This window comes from Lissotriton vulgaris, chromosome 5 (assembly GCF_964263255.1).
Source record: "Lissotriton vulgaris chromosome 5, aLisVul1.2, whole genome shotgun sequence".
Lineage (NCBI taxonomy): Eukaryota > Metazoa > Chordata > Amphibia > Caudata > Salamandridae > Lissotriton > Lissotriton vulgaris.
The window spans coordinates 62,987,145-63,007,425 of NC_141693.1; the positions used below are offsets into that span (position 1 = coordinate 62,987,145).

Genomic DNA, 20,281 nt, shown 5'->3' on the forward strand with positions numbered 1-20,281 from the left:
CTAGTAAGTAGCATTTTCCGTTCAAGGCATATAAGCTGCAGATTGTACACTTAGCATTGATTGTGCAGTAGTGTCTCCCCTAGCGTTGGTCGCTTGTATCCGTTGCAGTGGTTTGCAAGAGAGTTTTAAGGACAGCTTGGCCTACTGCAGCTTTCTACTTAGCTTGCACATCAACACAATAGTGTTTAGTGAAGGTGTGTTGTTTAGACCATGTTGCTGCTTTGCATATGTCCTCTAGGGGTATGTTTCCTAAGAAAACCATAGAGGCTCCTAGTTTGCGAGTGGAGTGCGCTCTAAGAGGAACTGTTAACGTACGTTTAGCTTTTAGATAGCATATTTGTATACACTTTACAATCCACCTGGCAATCCCCCCTTTAGAGATGGGGTTGCCTTTGTGTGGAGGAGAGAAAGAGACAAACAGTTGTTTTGTCTTTCGAAAGGATTTAGTTCTATCTATATAGTATAAGAGAGCTCTTTTAACATCTAATGTGTGTAAAGCCATTTCCGCTTCAGAGTCAGGGTTTTGGAAAAACACCGGTAACTCTACGGACTGATTTCGGTGAAAAGGAGTGATGACCTTTGGAAGAAATTTTGGATTAGATCTAAGAACCACTTTGTTAGGATGTATTTGAAAAAATGGTTCTTGTATAGTGAAAGCTTGTATTTCACTTACTCTTCTGAGAGAGGTAATGGCAACAAGGAAAGCTGTTTTCCATGTTAGGAATTGCATTTCACATTTATGTAGAGGCTCGAAAGGGGGTCCCATGAGTCTTGTAAGGACAATATTCAGGTTCCACACAGGAGAAGGTGGCAACTTGGGTGGGATTATTCTTTTTAATCCTTCCATAAATGCTTTGATTGCAGGTACTCTGAAGAGAGAGAGATGTTGCCTGTTTTGTAAATATGCTGCAATTGCTGCAAGGTGCGGGCGTATGGAAGAATATGTCAAATTAGACCTTTGTAGATGTTAAAGGTAACAAATGATATTTTGGATGGCAGAATCCAGGGGATCAATTTGATTATTTTTGCAATATATTGCGAATCTTTTCCATTTAGCGGCATACCACGCTCTTGTAGTGGGTTTCCTAGCCTCTTTAATAATGTTCATACAGTCTGGTGGTAGGTTTACATAACCAAACTCTAAGACTTCAGGAGCCAGATCGCCAAATTCAGTTGGTTTGCGTCTGTGTGTCTGATTTCTCCATGGTTCTGCGTTAGCAGGGATGGAGTCAATCGTAACTTTTGATGTGGAACTAGACAGAGATCTAGGAGTGTGGTGAACCACGGGTGGCGTGCCCATGTGGGAGCTACTAGGATCAGTATGAGAGACTGTTGTATGAGCTTGCGCACTACTAGTGGAATCAGTGGGAGAGGCGGAAAAGCGTACGCAAATCTGCCTGACCAGTTCATTCATATCGCATTGCCTTTGGACAGTGGGTGGGGAAACCTGGCGGCGAAAGTTGGGCATTTTGCATTTTCGTGGGTGGCAAACAGATCTATGTCTGGATGACCCCACCTTTGGAAGAATGGTTGAAGAACTTGTGGATGTAGTTCCCATTCGTGAATCTGTTGTGACTGCCGACTTAACAGATCTGCTATCTGATTGTGAACTCCTGGAAGGTGTTCCGCTAACAGATATATGTTTTGAGGAATGGCCCATCTCCAAATGTTCTGTGCGAGCTGGGATAGTTGTAGAGAGTGTGACCTCCCCGTTTTTTAATATAGTACATGGCTGTCATATTGTCCGTCCAGATTAGGACAGCTTTGTTTTGTACTTGAAGTTGAAAAGTCTTGAGTGCTAAGAATATTGCTAGCAGCTCTAGATGGTTGATATGGAACAGTTTTTGTTGATTGTTCCATTGACCCTGAGTTCTATGATGCAAGAGATGGGCTCCCCATCCTGTGAGGGATGCGTCTGTTGTGAGCACTACTTGTGGAACAGGCTCGAGGAACGGCCGCCCCTTTGTCAAGTTTTTGGTGTTCCACCACTGCAGAGAGCGATGTGTGAGGGTGTCCAACCAAACACCAGGTCTGTTAGTTGACCTTGAGCTTGGTTCCACTGTTGTGCTAAGCACTCTTGTAATGGGCGCATTTGCAATCTTGCGTGTGGTACTATAAAGATGCAAGATGCCATCATGCCTATTAGTCTCATGAACACCGTGGCTTGCAGAGACTGTTGGTGTTGAAAAACGGTGACTAAGGCTTGAATGCTCTGTATTCTGGCTGGACTGGGATAGGCTAGTGCTGTAGACGTGTTTATTGTAGCCCATAGATACTGATGTATATGAGAGGGCTGCAGGTGCGACTTGGTGTAGTTTATTGTGAACCCTAAGTCGTGCAACGTTTGAAATGTTTGATGTGTGTGTTGAACACACTGATTGAATGACTTGGCTTTTATTAGCCAATCGTCTAGATAAGGGAAGACATGTATTTGTTGTCTCCTGAGATGCGCTGCCACCACTGCTTGGCACGTTGTGAATACTCGCGGTGCTGTTGTCGCTCCGAATGGAAGGACTGAACTGATAGTGTTGTCCTTCCAGTACAAACCTTAGATACTTTCTGTGAGCAGGATGTATGGGGATATGGAAGTAGGCGTCCTTTAGATCTAGTGTTGTAAGGAAGTCGCCATGTTGCAGCAGTGGAAGCACTTGTTGTAGAGTGATCATATGAAATAATCTGATTGTATGTACTGATTGAGGGGCCTGAGGTCGAGAATTGGTCTCAGTGTCCTGTCCTTTTTGGGAATTAGAAAGTACAGCGAGTAAACCCCTGTTCTTTGTTCTTCTAAAGGAACTAGTTGAATAGCACCTTTTTGTAGAAGTGACAGAACTTCTTGTTTGAGCAGAGTTAGGTGGTCTGTAGACATTGGACGCTGCCTGGGAGGTATGTGTGGAGGGGTTGCTGTAAGTTCTAGGCAGTAGCCATGTTGGATAATCTGTCTTACCCACTTGTCTGTTGTAATGGAGTTCCAGACAGGCATGAACTGTGTTAATCTGCCCCCTACAGGAGTGTAATGCTGTGGGGGGAGCAGAGGAAAGTCACTGTTTTGTAGCGGAAGAGGATTGATTGTTGTTGTTACCGCAACCTCTTCCCTTATTATTATTTCCTCTGTATCCTCCTCTAAAATAGAGGATGTTTGTAATTTGAAAGATGGTGTAGTGTCCGCTCCTGTTTGATTGCAGCCTCCTCTGTAAAAGGAGCGACGAAAGGAGCCTCTAGCTGGTGTGGACTGTAAAGCCCCCATAGACTTGGCGGTGTCTGTATCTTTTTTCATCTTTTCAAGCGTAGTGTCTACTTCTGGACCAAACAATTGGTTTTGTTTAATTGTTTGATTCAAAATGGTGGTTTGCACTTCTTGTTTAAACCCCGAGATGCGTAACCACGCATGTCTTCTAAGTATGACACTGGTATTTACCGCTCTAGATGCTGTGTCTGCGACATCTAACGCACATTTTATTGAGGCATTGGATATGAGCTTGCCTTCTTGTATAAGGTCATGTGCCTGATCTTTGTACTGATCTGGTAGGTGCTCAAGTAGTTTTTCTAATTGATCATAATGAGCCCTATCGTAACGGGAGAGGAGGGCTTGTGTGTTTGCGATACGCCAAATATTTGAAGCTTGTGCAGCTATTCTTTTACCTGATGCATCAATGACTTTTGATTCCTTGTCAGGTGGGGGTGCTTCACCAGAAGTTTGAGAATTTGCCCTTTTTCTAGCATTGGACACTACTAATGAGTCTAGTGGTAGGTGTCCTTTAATGTAGACTGGATCTGTTGGTGCCGGTCTATATTTTTTTTCAATCCTAGGGTTTAGTATTCTAGTGCATACAGGGTCTTTAAATATTTCTGGGGCATGTTTAATAACCCTCTTAATCATGGGAAGAATTTGAGCAGACCGTTGAGACTGCTCAAAGGTATCTAGGAGAAAATCCTCCTCAATGTCATCAGAATGCATAGGGACTCCATGGTAAACAGCAGCTCTGTTTAACAAATTACCAAAACCAATGGTATCTTCTGGAGGGGAAGGTTTTGATGGGTATGACTGCGGTTTAGGAATGTCAGGCACATTCTGTAGGTTTGTAAAGTCCCACATAGGTACTTCCTTTGGGGTTGAAAAGTCCCATATACCTTCATCTACAGGGTATGAAGTAGGTTCTTCAATATCCTCCCCTCCACCCAAATTGTATTCAGCATCATTCTGCAGAGGAGAATGTGAAGGTAATGGAGAATGTACAGGAGAGATTTGAGGTGATATGTGAGGAGGAACAGGAGAAGAAGGAAGAGGAGGTATAGGAGAGAAAGGGTGCATAGGGGATGTTGCACATTCCTTTTTCTTGGTAGAAACCACAGGTGTGGGTGGTGCATCTGCTGGTCTCTTCTTGCGAGGTGTAGCAGTTACATGACCTGTCTTTGGGTCTATGTAGATCTTTGTTTGTCGAGGATTTGGTCGAAAAATGTCCTCCTCCTCTACAACCTTCTTGGGCGTCGATTGTTTCGGTTCCAGCGGAGGTTGTGGTGTATTTTTAGCCTTAGGAGGTGCTACAACGTCCTGTGGCATATGTCTTGGTGCCGAGGGTGTCGTTTTCGGCTTTGCAGGCATGTTCGAGCATTTAGGCACCTCGGAATTAGGCCTTGTCAGCTTCGGCACTGAAGAAGGTGTTTTCGGAGTGGAAGCTGGTCTCGTCGGCTTCGAGGCGGATGATGCTGGCTTCGCACCCTTATCTTTAGAAGTGGACGGCTTCGGACCGAAGACTTCTTTCGGTTTCGGTGCCGAACTTTCTTTGGGCTTCGGAGCCGAACTGTCTTTGATCTTCGGTGCCGAGCTGTCTTTTGGCTTCGGTGCCGATGGAAGAGGTGGAATTGGCACGTGGGGCCTGCTCGGTGCCGGGGCACTAGAAGGCTTAGTTATCTTCTTCGGAGCCGGGCTCGAAGGCGGGGCTTTCGAAGCGGGTGTTCGGTCTCGACTGGGCCCTGTGGGCAGAGTGCTGACCTTTGCCTTCGGTTTGGTAACTGTATGTGATGCAGGGGCAGAAGTACTCACGCGCTGACCCGATGGAATGGAGTCATCTGAGTCGTCTGCCTCTGATACGATTTGGAGATCAGGAGAGTCTTCTTCGGGAACGAGGGGAACCTCTTCATCGAAGCTATCTTCCGGTGCCGGAGCTGATCTTCTCATTTCGTGTCGAAGGGCCCTCCGATCCCGGATGGTTTTCTTAGATCAAAATGATGCACAAGATGTGCAGGTTGACTCGTCGTGTTCCGGCGATAGGCAGAGGTTACAAACCTCGTGGTGATCGCTAAGCGTGAACTTTGCTTGACATACCGGGCATTTTTTGAACGGAGTTCTTTCCATGTGGTGGAGGCCGCACGGCGTCGATAGGCCCAACGGCCCGAGTCGATGCCCGGAATGGAACTGATGGCGTCGAAAGTATTGAATTTGATGTCGAAGGTGGTTGTTAGAAGTTGAAGGAAGTTCTGCGCTTCGAAGTTGCTGAAAAGTTCTTTTTAGCCAGAGCGGAGAAACTTTCATCCGAACCCAGTGGCGGAAAAAAACTATCTAAGGATGGAGCCGTTGCCCATGCGCAGTATTGTCTAAGGGAGGAGTCACCTATGTCGTGACTACAAAGACTTCTTCCTAGAAGACAACAACCTGCAATCATCCGAGCCCAACACCAGGTGGCGATCTAATGCTAAGTGTACAATCTGCAGCTCATGTGCCTCGAACACTTTATTCGGCTACCAAAAGCCATAAAAGCACACAATTAAAACATATAAAGACTATCAATACATTAAAAAAGAAAGAAATGGTATACATGTCCATTACAAGGACCCCATCATACAAATATAACATATATAGCAATTAATTACTTTGGTTAAATTGAAGTAAAACACATTGTAAAAAATCATTCAAATATCAGTGCATTTAAAAACGCAACAAATAAAATACCAACGCAATGAATGCTTAAGAAATATCCCCATGATTAGGTATTTATTATATAATGTCATAAACTTATTTAAAAAGGCTGTTATGGAATTACTGCAGGGACATCTTCTTCCTAGATCTCATTGCCCCCAGCAGAAAACCTTGCAGCCCCAAAGCACACCACAGGGGAGGGTAGCATATGTAAAAAATAACAGGGCAGGCCTTACTTGAACAAAGTTTGCCTCTCTCAACAGCGGCAATATAAATTTCTTACGAAGTGGGGTATAAAATTCACAGAAAAAGATAAAATGCAAAGTGTCCTATTCTGAAAATTATCACAGGGGGCACGGCTCTAAGGTACTTGGCCGTGAAAACCCCTTGGGGAAGGCTAAAGACCAGGACACGTGATTCAGCCGGAATCTAGTTAAAACAAAACGATGTTGTACGTTTGTTACTAGTGACAAATAGGGCTGTGGCTGTGGGGTCGAACTGAGGCTGACATACCTTCACCATGGGCTTGGCAAGTTTGAGGCGCTCCCTAGTCATCTGCTGTCTACCCTAGAACTTCATTTTGATGTCCTTGATTCCTGCCGGTCCTAAAGGGGATTATGATCAGTATAAGTGCTCTAGACCCCAGGAGCTAAAGATGCAGAAATAATTACAAAATCAATAATACTGGAGCATCCTCTATGGGTAAAAGTGGGAATCGGAGTATTCACCCTTGTTTGCTCTAAACAATACAAATCATTTGCAGCAAGAAGCCCCTCTAAGAGTATGCCTGACTCTGAATGTTCAAAATGGGTAAAAAATATACCGTCCGCAGGGACCTTATTTAAAATACAGTTCAACTCGCACAAATGTGTATTAAAATCGCCCAGAATTAAGATCTCAGAATAAGTATGTTTCCATTTTTTATATGCATCAACGAAACCTTCCACGGCAACTAAATGTTAATTTGCAAAAAGTCTAGGAAAAAATTCTAGAAGTTTATTACTAATAGCGGGTGGTGATCCTTAAAAATCAGCTCTACTGCCAAAATATGGGGAGAATGACACAAAGTGGCTCACTCTGTAGCCCAAGTCGAGAGAAACCAATATGAGACGACCTCCCCTTGCACGCACTGACGTGGAGCGGACTGCATGTTTAACGTAGGAGGTAAAACCATCCAAGTGAAAGCCTTCACCTGTATCCCATGTCTCTTGTAGTGCAAGTATTTGGCAGCCTTGGAATGTCCTACACCAAAGAGCGTCATCCCCCCTTGGTCCCAACGTCTTGTACATTCCACGCGAGTACCCTCAAGCTGGCGGAATGTATCATAGGGGATGTTACACTAGAGGCGGAAACAAAATCAGGCTTCGTGAGTGGCATTATATTGCCCACTCCTATGGGGGCAGACTAGCAGGATCTGGGCTCACAAGTAAGGGTATAATATTGACACGCATATCGTGATCTTAGCCCCTGCGGTTCAGTGTAGGTGCATGAGCTGGGTCAGTGTAGGTGCATGTGCCAGGCCAGTGTAGGCACATGTGCTGGATCACTGTAGGTGCATGCCCTAGCTCAGAGTAGGTGCATTCGCTGGGCCTGTGTAGGTCCAACCACTAGGTCAGTGTAGGTGCATGTGCTGGGTCAGTGTAGAAGCATGTGTTAGGTCACTGTTGGAGCTAGAACTCTGGAGCACAGAATGTGTTATACAGTAAATACCAAATTCTGAGGTGCAATTCCATCCCATTATATACTATGATCCCGCACCATAGAACATCACGCCATCCCGTTCCATCATAACGTTCCATACCATACCGCCATAACATACCATTCCATAAAATTCGATACCATACTATCCAATCGCATCTAATCCCTTCCTACCCCATAACATACCACGTGAACATTTCATGCCATACCATTCCATAGCACACCACACCAATCCATGCCATCCCATTGAATTCAAATTACCAATTAGTACCATTCCATCTCATCACATCCCATTCCGAACCACACCATCCCATCATACCATATTATAGCACGATCCCAACCCATAGCACACCCCACCCTCCCATCCAATCATAACGTTCAAAACCATACAAGACCATCACATACACACTATCACATCCCTTCCTATCCCATTCCATAGGAATAGAACATTCCATATCCTACCACATGCTTTTCATGAACAGTAACATACAGCGCTAATCATCACAATGATATTTACCTTTATAACTCATCACCAAGGCCTCTGGGCTCTGAATCTTCACATTTTTACACCTGTAATAACACACACATCATCTTTTTATTAAAGAGAAATGACGGCTACAGGAACAGAGGATGAACATCACATAAGACTTGTATTTGAAATAATATTCAGTATTAAGAGCAGCGCCTGCGGACTAGAGCTCAGAGTGAGTTACTGTTCATACACAACAGTCAAAGCTATAACAATATCCAAAAGTACCTTTAACATCTTATGACAGGATGTGGGTGTTCTAAGGCAGATAGCTCAGTGAGAGAAGCGTGCTTCGTGTGATGCTATGGAGTGCCACACGCGAGTCTTCTAGGAGCTGTGGTTAGCTCGGTGAGAGGGATGACTCACAGGTTACATCTGCTCCTGGTGGAGTCTCGTGTATATACTTAATAAATACTTCTTTAACTGGAGTCCACGTGCATTCCTGCCAGCACCCACAACACAACACTGCCACACCCAATGCCTGCCAGTGTAAACCTTGTTACTATCCTCTACAACCAAGATGTTGGGTAGCCTTAGTGGGATATTTAAGGCAGATTTGAACCCAGACCCCTTAGTAATGAAAGGTTGGTTCTAAAACAAAAACTCCCACGTCTTACAGAACAGCAGATTTTAGGCCTTAGGGGAAGGATCACAGAGGGAGCGATAAGGGAACAGGTCTGGAGGCTCAGTAAAGGGAGGAAAGCAGCAGGCCCAGAGGGGATCCCATCTGAATTCTGTATAAAATTGATAACCTCGTTGGTCCCCTTCTGGGTATTTTATTTTAATGAGATCTCTCTGGAGGGCTGTTATATTGCACCCACCTGGTAGGAGGCAAGTGTAGTTATGATCCTAAAGATGCTAGGTTAGCAGATTCCTAAACACCTATATCGTTGTCGAACTGTGATTACAAAATGATCACAGGAATCTTGGCTAAGAGGTTGTCAGATGTCCTTCAAACCATTTCGATCAAAAGGGGTCTGTGCCTGACAGACGGCTGTATGAATAATCCATTGAATTATCGCTGCAAATGATATGGCCGAGGAATTTAATCTCCTGTTTACAATCGTAAGACTTGATGCTGCTAAAGCATTTGATAGGGTTATTTGGGTCTATCTTTGGGAGGTATTGCAGAATTTTGGTTGTAGCAGTAAAGTTACTGGAGTTGTACAAAATGTTATATAAGGTGCCGGCAGCCAATTTACAGCTTCTTTTCAGGTATCCACGGGAACTAGGCAGGGGTGGACTTTGTTGCCAATTCTGTTCGGTGTATATATTGAGCCCTTTTCCCAGATGATCAGTGGGATAAGACCAGTCTTCCCTTTGAAGCTGCAGGGTTACCAACCAAAATAGCACTTTATGCTGATAACATAGTTCAGTATACATCGAACCCAGAGGTCTCTGTTCCACAGCTTGAGATGCATGGCAGAGATTTTGGGAGTCTGTCAGGGTATTTAATCTATAAGGGGAAGACCGAGATTATGACATGGGCTAAAGAGAAGGTAGGGCTTCAAACTAGAACCCATAATAGGTATCTAGGAATCAAGGTAACTCAGAGTTTGGAGGAAATACCAGACGTAAATCTAACTAAGGTATGCCATTGTTAATATGGAAAAAATCAATGATGATGTGAGAAACAATGCATTCATTTATGCCAACAAAACTGCGTCCTTTTAACAAATTTGCCCGTTGTGAACTCCACATCATACCGACTCGCAAATACGCAGTCAGGCAAGAACTGAGACCTAGGCCTGAGGTTATTGATTCACAGGTCACAGGTGGGGTGGCATGTAGCCGGCAGACAAATGCATGGACAGGAAACTGTAGATCAATCCCTCAGATAAGAGCAGCGACACTACAATGGTCAAGGGAGATTGGCCCCAATAAAGCGGCACGCATGGCTCGAGGGGGTACGTGTGCTCCTAAAGCACCATAAAGTCAGATGCCACATTAGTTAGGAACATATGGCCAATCAGAACACAGCAATCAGTTGCTCCTCATGCCAGACATCTGGACACGTTACCCACTGGCCGCATTGTGTCCATGCAAGGTCGAGGCCCACCTGTACTATCCATTCAAACGAATTTATGACTCTAGAGGCAGCAACTTATATTCCTCACCATTCTTATTTTGCCGAACGCCTTTCTTTTGTTTTTCAAAGATCTTTCATGTTCAAACAACACCATTATATAGATGCTTTCCTTCAAAGGTGGGGAAATCTGCCCCTCGGTATCTATGGAGAGTGAACATCATTAAGATGCTGGTTCTTCCTAAGGTGATCGTCTTGTTTAACACTAAACCACTTCCTTTCCCCAAAACGCTTTTGCAGAAATCGCAAGGGAGGGTCGGAAGCTTCATATGGGCATCCAGGGGAGCCGGGATCTCGTGAAAGAAGCACAGGAGGAGACTGAAGCAAGGAAGGGACAGAAGCTTTATATGGGCATCCAGGGGAGCCAGGATCCAATGAAAGAAGCACAGGAGGAGACTGAAGCAAGGGAGGGTCTGAAGCTTTATTTGAGCATCCAGGGGAGCCGGGATCTCATGAAACAAGATCTGGATGAGACTGAAGCGAGGGGGGCTGGCTCTGCTGGATTTTCAAGCCTATTGTTATGCTTTCCAGTTCTAGAATTCCCGGCTCTTGGCTGGAGAGCTAGATCATTCTTACATGGACCAATTTTATAGAGCTATGTTGAAGCATTTAGGCCTGAATATGTTTTTTGTTTAAGCAACTCATCTTCAGGCAAAAGTGGAAGAGGAGCTATGAAGGCTCGAAGAGGCTGACATCATCGAGCGAGATTATGGGCCACTCCTTGGGTTTCCACAACTGTTGTCACCCAGAAGCCCAAACAGCCAGGAGACGTGTGGCTGTGTGTGCCCATGCACCTCCTAAATCAGGCATGCCAAAGACAACAACATATCAAGCCTACAAAGGATGGACTAATAAATGAGATCAAAGGAGCTAGCTTGTTCTCCAAAACAGATCTTAAATCAGGGTATCTATCTCCTGCTGATGCTCGACCCCACTTTTTGATATATCACAACCTTCTCCACACACCCAGGTCTGAGACGATACACAAGATTAAACTTCGGAATCTCCAGTGTCGCTGATGTTTTTGAGAACACCATCCCAGAAGTTCTATATGGATTGACTGGAATAATTAACATCTGTGATGACATCTTGGTGTAGGCACACAATATGACAGTCATTATTGAGTCCAAAAAGCCCTACAGTGCCTTCAACGGCCTCAGGCTAAACCCTGCAAGTGTGACTTTCTAAAGCAACACATCTGTTTCTTCAAATAGAAATTTCCACAGAAATGGAGGCTCCGAATCCCAACGAAGTCAAAGACAAGAAATCTGTACTCACACCAACCTTCATGACAGGAGTAAGACGTTTCCTAGGCATGAAGACATACTGTGGTAGGTTCGAAAGAACTTGACAGCCTTTACGGATCAAACCCAGGCACTTACAAAGACTGATGTCAAGCAATGGTCATAGAGGGTAGATAGTGTTTCAACAGACCAAGGATGGGGCACCGCAGTATCTGCCGCTCCCTCACCCGCTTCTCCAGGCCCCGGACTCCTGCCTCACAAATCTCCCAGCTCCACTTGGGAGCCAGAGCCAGCGTCGCCATAACCCTCAGGGAACTAAAGTTCCCAGCAGCCTCCAGGAGGCGGGCCTGGCCCGTTTCTACACCTCGCAGCAGATTAATTCCTTCAGCGGCTACCGCCTCGCTGGAGCTGTGCGATCAGTGCCCGAGCAAAGTCTAGACAAAGGGTGAGCTCGTCCATGCCCGTCAAAAACAGGAGGAGGCTGGGCCACCCCTCTTACGCCCACAGTTTCAGTTACAGTGCTCTGTGGCATTGTCCCCCCTGACCCCGTGCCCGGCGCTCTCCCCTCAGCCCAACCTGCACCAGACTCCCAGTAGTTACTGTCCAGCTGCACCCCTCTTGACCCTGGTAGCCTGGGCAGGCTGCACTTGACCTTGCAGTCAAGCTTCTTCCCCTTCCCTTTCTCCCTGCCTGCCCGACTGATCCCTTGCCCCCAGGCTCTGCTGGGACCTCCCTTCTGCTGCCTGCAGCCCTGCGGCTCCCTACACCTCGCCTCCTGCGTTGCTCCCTGTTGTGCCTGCTATCTTCCCCTATGGTCACAATTGGCACCCTCCACCAGTAACCCAGTCCTCTGGCATGCAGACCACAGCGCACCCACGCAGCAGACGCGCACAGTGGGTATGCGGTGCATGGACCTCGCTCTGCAATAAGTCTCCACCCACCACGGACTGCCTGTGCTTCACATCAGATGAACTTAGAGCCCTGGACTCCGGATGCCAGAACAACTGCTGCGCCCAGGCCTCACCCAGGACCACCAAAGGCCCTTTCCCCTGCCGGAACTGCAGATTTACCTGTACCATAAGAGAAACAACTGACACACGTTCATCAGCCACAACAAGTCACTCACACTTAACAGCAGGTCCGTGGCCAACCCCTTCAGAGAGATCAACTGCCTGCTGAACAACGCACGATCTCTTGGAAAAGACGCCACAGAAACCTGGAAAACCATCACCACCCCAGACACCGTCTTCACCATAGAGGCCTGGCTGAACCCCGCATCAGCACCCAGTATTGCCACAGCCATCTCAGACGGATGCAAGATCACGCACAGAGACCGGACCAATAGAAACAGCAGCGGCACAGCCATAATCCACAAAGATGCTCTCAAATGTGCAACCACCACAGACAACACCACCCCCTTCATGGAACACCTCAACTTCCAACTCCAAATGAACAGCAAACCCACGATCGGAGAAACCTTTGCCTACAGACCCCCGGGACTCCGCCCTCCCTTCTGCAACCCCATCTCCGACTTCATCGTTCCTATCACCATTGAGGTGAAACTATCTTCCTAGGAGACCTCAACTTTCACCTTGAAAACATTGATGACACCAACACGGCTGACATCCTAGAAAGTATGGCCAACCTCAAACTCGTGAGTAAAAACAGTTCCCAACAGGTATTATGCAGAGACAGTTTTGAAAACGTATGCAATATGCATTACAAAGAAAGGAAAACCAAGGAGTCAAGAAATTTTCAGAGAAGGTAGTCTTATTTTCATAAGTGGTAAGAAACTTTCAAGGTCAATACAGTTAAAGCAGCACTGTACAGAGTGGATCGTGTGACAACCCGGTGACACTTGGTGCAGGTGCTATATACAATCAGTGACAAGTGAGTGTGCAAGTGTTTAAAAACAACAGCAATGGCGACGCATTGATCAAGATTTCAAACATCAGATAATGGCCCCAACAGAGACAAGTAACCATTACTTGAAACACAATTATTAGAATGGGAGCACAAGATGTGAAATGTGTCGTGAGATTCAAGCTGTCTAGTCAAACTCGAGCATTTAGTCACCAACCCCACTCACATCGTAGGAGACACGCTTGACCCTATCTTTACACCCACACTGAAGAGCTCACCTGGACCGACCACTGCCAGCGAAACATGTCGCAGCCGGTCCAAAGCATCAGAACAACACTGGATCAACACCCTCAACTTCCACCTCCCCACCTCCACCTGGACAAGGAATAAGCAGTGGAAAACTTCACGAACTGGATCACAGCAAGAGCTAATGAAGTCGCCCTGAGAAATCCTACTAACCCCAAGAAACAAACACAACACCCCCCAGGAGCTGAACTAGTACACGTTATGGAGCTGCCCCCGAATAGGAGTGTACTGGAATACAATAACCAGGATATTACACACATGCACAGGTCGAGCACTACCTTTTGAATGGTCTGTATACCTCCTGCATCAATTCAGGAGGACGCCTCCCACCAAAGTAGTGTCTAGGTTCCTAGACTTGGGGAGAATAGTAGCTAAAAGGCTCCTAGCTAGACGGTGGAAAGTGGTGGACCCACCACATGTACGGGCATGGCGTCACTCATTGTTAGCATGGGCCAAGGTAGAAAGCATCTCCATCAAGCGTGAAGAAACGTTAGAACTGCGTCGAGAACCCATAGCATCATGTTGGGACAACCTCTTAAATGAGCTGCAACAGATAGAGGGCGGTGACCCTGAGGATTCGCCTGGTCGAGACGTGGGCGAATAGATGTAGCGAACGGGCATACCATGATATTCCATGGGTGTCCGCAGACCACTTAAGAATGTGAATAGGCATGGACACTACGCAAAGGGGACGTTGAGTAACACAGCAGCAAGGAAACATTACGCAAACATGCCCGAAGGTGGAGAGATAAGTTACTTCGGGCAGGTCGTTGTTTTGGTTGTTCTGGTTTATTCTGGATTCATCTGTTCATAAGACCAATGTGTCAGAACTGGAAGGACTCTTGCAGGGCACAGAAATGGAATGGAGACACTCCACAGGAAATTAAGATGTGGGGGCAGTCTCTGCAGGTGAGGGAAGGTGACCGAGAGGGTTAGGGTCAGCCTCCCTCCCCTCATCCCACAGGAACGGAGACGTGTGGAGTGACACCCTCGCCAATGGTGTGACCACGGTCCAATAGTTGTAAACAAATGTCTCTTTATCATATTTCAGAAATTAAAAATTACAATGATGTGATGCCCCAGGACCACACCCCATGTTTTCAATGAAATACGACAGGCCGCTGAGCCGCTGATGTTTATTGTTTGAATCTGTATTGCTACCAAAAATTATACATAAAGACCGTAAAAGAAAAGGATGATTGAAATGAGGCTTTGGAAGACACACAAGGAAGTCTCGGAGGACTTGAAGAAGGATTTGGTGCCTGGAATGAGTCGTCAGTGACCTGGGCAGAGGTTTGAACATGACTTTAATTACATTTCAATGTTGTTTGGAAGCACTGAAGGGATGTTTTGAAGACTGGAATCGTAGTTCGGAAACTTGGAATTAGTTTTTCCACAACTCCTAATTGAAGAAACCGGAGGGGAAGTTTCCAGAATGTGCATTAGTTTTCTGTGTGTTCAGGGAACTCTTCTGAGGACTTCAGGTAGGTTTTATAGATAAAAATATGTTTTGTGAGGACAGCAGCTCATTTCTGTAGCAATTATTTCAAGACTCAAAGGAGTTTTCTGATGACTCAAAGGGATTTAGGAACATGTAAGAGCATTTCCTGATGATACAAGGGAGTTTTCAAGGGACTTAAGTTTTCAGGAAATCAAAGGGATTTTCTGAGGAATTAAGTTTTATTTTTTGAGGAAACAAAGTGATTTTATGAGTATCTGAAGGCTTCCTAGCACTTTGTGTGAGGTTAGTAGTGGCAGTTACACACTGCAGCAGTGAGACCTGCTCATTACACACTGAGAGGAGGATAATAAACCAGCCTTACCTGCTCAGAGTGCCTCTGACATCCTGCAAAACAGAGAAACAATCACAGTGAAATCAGTTTCCAGAGAAGATGTTAAAGTTATGCCAGTATTTTTAGGAGTGAAATACTGCGATCTATCTACGATTAGAAAACAGTGGCTGCGGTCACATGACACGGCACATTCTGTGGCATCGCATGACCAAGCACAAAATGTGACATTCTGAATAACGTCAAATGACATAGCAGAAACTGATATTCTGAATGGTAATGACACAGCACAGAGTCATTCTGAATGGAGTCACAAAACACAGCACATTATGTTCCAGCAACTGCAACCATCAGGGGAAGACCCAAGGGGGGGGCTGGTTATATTTATCTCTGTAGCGCTAACTTGTAAAGTGCGTAGAGTACCATCTGCCAACCCTGGCAATCTTGGTTTAACTTTACAAGGAGAAAACTGTTTAGTTGGTCTGGTAAATTTTTATAACTCAGTTAATTCATGCTCAGATTCTAGTCATCTATCTGCTTTGAATGTTTTTATTAGCTTGTCAATGAGTCATAGCCTGCATAATCTCATGGTCATGGGTGATTTTAATGTACATCCATGTGGTGACCCCCAAACTAAATGTATCCTAGATCTAAACTTTTCACGATCTCATGGTTTACATTATGAACACTTGATTGAGGGGGGAGTTTTTAAATGATATGTTGAATGATCTGGATGTGACACCCACCAGGGCATTGATGGACCCTTCCAAACGATTTGAGACACCTACTTTTAAGGGTCATGGGAAAGGAACATTTATTGATTATGTGTTAATTTCACTATCTATTCAGACTTTCGTAGATTCTTTTTAAATTGAGGAGAGTGAATTTAGCGATCATAATCCTCTTACTTTGTGACTGCTAGGACCATGGATAGCTAGGGAAGGGCCGAACCCTAGTCAGGGAAGACTAACCACAACCGATGGCATGCGCAGACTGAAATGGTCTAAGATTACCCCTGATCTGCTATACAAAGATATTAAAGTAATGTGTGCAGACGAAATTACTACTTGCACCCAAGGAGGCTTCCAGCACATGAAGGTGCTTGGGGCATTTAAGTCACTCTCAGACAAGGTCAAGAAGTTGTTATCTGCACCAGCCAAAAATCAAGCTAATGTGGGCCCTAAGTGGTTTAATCATGGTTGCTCCAAAGCAGCCAGCAATCTAAGGGTGGCTTTAGCAGCCAAACCCAGAGAACAGGCTAATGTACAATTGTGTCGGAAGGAATATAAATCAATATTAGCTAAACGTAAGGAATCCCTAAGGGTAGAGGCTTGGAATGAGTTATTGGACCCTGAAACTCTTAAGAATAGTTCTAAATTGTGGGGTGTAATGAAAAAGCCTTTTCTTGTCCAGGAGACCGTGACGGTCTTGAATGCCATATACCCAATGAGGATTGGGAAGCACACTTCGAGTAATTGTATGACTGCCCGCTGGAAGAAACTGCCAGCCTGGCACCTGTCGATAATGGGAAGATAAATAGAATTGACAGGGGTGAAATCCTTGAGGGTATCTTAGGACTAAGCACCCGGACCAGATGGGATACCCCCGGATTTATTTAAGTCTGAGCCTTCTTTCTGGGCTCCTATCTTGGAGTCTGTTTTTAACGCTGCAGTGCAATGTGGATGCCCCGAATCTTGGGGGGTCTCCACAATTGTACCTGTTTTTAAAAAGGGGGACAAAGGTAGCCCACATTGCTATAGACCCATTTTACTTATTGATTCCATGGTGAAAATAATAGGAAGGATACTGCTGCAGAGACTTTCATCCTGGGTGGAGGAAAATAACATCATGTCCATCTCACAGTATGGATTCTGCAGTGGTTGTTCAACAACAACCCAATGCCTTAACCTTTTTTTAATTTTAAGTAAATACACAGTGGTTCACAGGGGTACCATCCATCTCGCCTTCATGGACTTGTCCTTAGCTTTTGACTGTGTGAACAGGCGGAAGCTGTGGCAGTCCATGAGGGCGAAGGGGGTGGACAGTGGTATTGTTGACTTCCTAGTAGACCTTCACAGCAATACTAGAGCTAATGTTAGATTTTCTCAAGATCTGAGCGTTGACAAACAATTTTAATATCAGAAAAGGAGTCCGACAAGGATGCATTTTGGCTCCTTTTCTTTTGAACTTTTATATTAATGACCTGGATAGCGTTTTACAGGAGGTGGCGGCTGACTGTCCTAGAGTCGGTCGTCGGGGTATTCCAGTCCTATTATATGCAGATGATGCAGTACTCATATCGAGGACTGAAAGGGGCCTCCAAGCTCTTTTAACCGCATGCGCGCTAGCGGGTTTTCCCGCTGCGCGCTGCGATTTTGAAAATCGCGCGTTACGTGACAAAGCCAGCTCGTCATGCGCGTAGCGTAGGTAACGCCCATGACGATCTGGCTTTGTCATGTGCGTCGAAGGGGTTAAATGCTTTTAAGTCTTTCATGACAGATAGGGATTTAATGATTAATAATTCCAAATCATTTGTCATGCAAGTAGGTCAACAACCCAGAAGAACTTTTTATTTAAAGTAGATGAAGCAGTTATCCCCACATCAAAGACGTTCTCCTATCTCGTGGTCCTTTTTGATAGTAAATTAAATTGGGGCCCGCATCTTCTTAAAAAGAAAGGAGAACTGGTCAGGGTGAATGCATCTATTTTTAATTTTGCATCCAAATTGGGGAATAAACCAACCGGCGCCATGCTGCAATTATATAATGCCAAATCAGTGGCCACAGCTGTGTATGGCAGTGAAATATGGGGGTATGTCGCAGGAGAACAGCTCCAGATTGCGGAAAACTCCTCCATGAAGCGTCTCCTGTGTGTCCCCTCGGGCACGTCCAATCTAGCAGTCCATGAAGAATTAGGGACACAATATATAAGCAATATTTTCTCCCTACGTCCACTGACCTGTTGGATAAAACTTTGGCTGAATCCTGATATTCCACTGACACACTTGATCGTGAAAGATTGTTTGTCTCAGGATAATGCATTGCCTATCCCATGGGTGAAATACTTGAAGTCTAGTTTTTTCAAATTGGGGCGTGCCGAACTGTTTGAAAATCCTAGTAGCATTGTTAAGGGGGACCTGGAGGCAACGAAATTGGCCTACCTCATGGATAGGAAGACCCAGAGGGAAGCCATAGAAATCCAGAATCCGAGTGTCAGAAAATATGTTATGCTGAAAACATCTGCATCTATTGAGCCTTATTTAATGGGCTCTCTGACCTCTCCCGAAAATTTTTTATTGACTTGATTCAGGCTGAACCTTTTTCATCATTTGCTTATTAGGCCAAGAACTGCTATTTTTACTACAGTTGCAGCTCCCTGCGGCTGCGGCGGAAATTCTCTGCAGGATATGCTGCATTTTATATTTTTATGTAGCTTTTATGAATACCCCCGCAAACGCTATCTGGCGACACTTTTAAGAAATCTTAATTTAACCCAGATCAGACCAGCCCTGATGTATTTACAACTTTTGCACAATGACAGAATTCTCCATGTCCTTGAATTCCTAAAATCAACTCTTGTAATGGTCTTTACTCAATGACATTTCTTTATGAATTTGTTGGCACAATATGGATAAATTATGTATTTTTCTGGTTTTAATGAAATGATGAAATTATACTCTTGCACCTCTGTATCCTGTTATGATATGTACTTTAAAGAATTATGAATTTATTGTATTATTGAACCTGCACTTTTGTGGTTTTGAATAAAAACCGAAATAAAGTTTTATTGATGATGATGAATCCCCTGCAGGAGGAGGTACGAGCAGAAGGGGTACTAGAAGAGTGCCCTTCAGGAGGAGGTACAAGGAAGAGGCACTAGAAGAATCCCCTGCAGGACAAGGTACAAGGAAGGTGTCCTAGAATAGTGCCCTGCAGGATGAGGTACAAAGAAGGGGTAATAGAACAGCGCCCAGCAGGAGGAGGTACAAGCAGAAGGGAGACTGGAAGAGTGCCCTGCAGGGAAGGAGGTACAGGCAGAAGGAGTACTAGAGGAGTCTGTATAAGTGGAAGCGATCTATGAAATTAGATCAGAGCTGCCCAGGAAGAACAAAGAACTGTGACCACCTCTTGGCAGTTATGGACATTTAATTGCAAAAACCACAGTTGATGGACAGAATGTAGAACAATGTCTTACATTCACCCCAGTACAAAGATCTGGGCCTATATCCATCATTTATTTGCACTCCACACCACCCTAGGTCAGACAATGGCTATATGCAAATCAGCCTTGACCCTGTGCCTCATGGGAACCGTCCAGCCCGAACTGCCAAGCCATGTCTTTCCTAGACCGGAATCAAGCATCCAAGGACTGGTTTCAGGCTAACAGCCTTCTTCAGCCTGGATAGCTTGACTCCAGTGATGTGGAGAGCCTGGGACTCATGTCTGAGCATACCCAGCCCACTCGGGGTGAAAATTGCAAAAACCACAGTTGATGGACAGAATGTAGAACAATGTCTTACATTCACCCCAGTACAAAGATCTGGGCCTAAATCCATCATTTTTTTGCACTCCACACCACCCTAGGTCAGACAATGGCTATATGCAAATCAGCCTTGACCCTGTGCCTCATGGTAACAGTCCAGCCCGAACTACCAAGCCATGTCTTTCCTAGACCGGAATCAAGCATCCAAGGACCGGTTTCAGGCTATCGGCCTTCTTCAGCCTCGATAGCTTGACTCCAGTGATGTGGAGAGCCTGGGACTCACGTCTGAGCATACCCAGCCCACTCGGGGTGAAAATTGCAAAAACCACAGTTGATGGACAAAATGTAGAACAATGTCTTACATTCACC

General features: G+C 45.2%; 1 protein-coding gene across 1 annotated transcript in view; it reads right to left on the bottom strand.

Moving 5' to 3' along the window:
- The window catches only part of LOC147710171 (E3 ubiquitin-protein ligase TRIM11-like), a 118,386-nt gene that overhangs the window by 14,847 nt on the left and 83,258 nt on the right, over positions 1 to 20,281 (bottom strand). Inside the window, exons 4-5 of the mRNA XM_086920862.1 lie at positions 15,464 to 15,486; positions 8,130 to 8,182 (exon numbers count right to left, since the gene is read on the bottom strand). Coding sequence (XP_086776988.1) covers positions 8,130 to 8,182; positions 15,464 to 15,486 — 76 coding nt within the window. The remainder of the gene's footprint in view (positions 1 to 8,129; positions 8,183 to 15,463; positions 15,487 to 20,281) is intronic.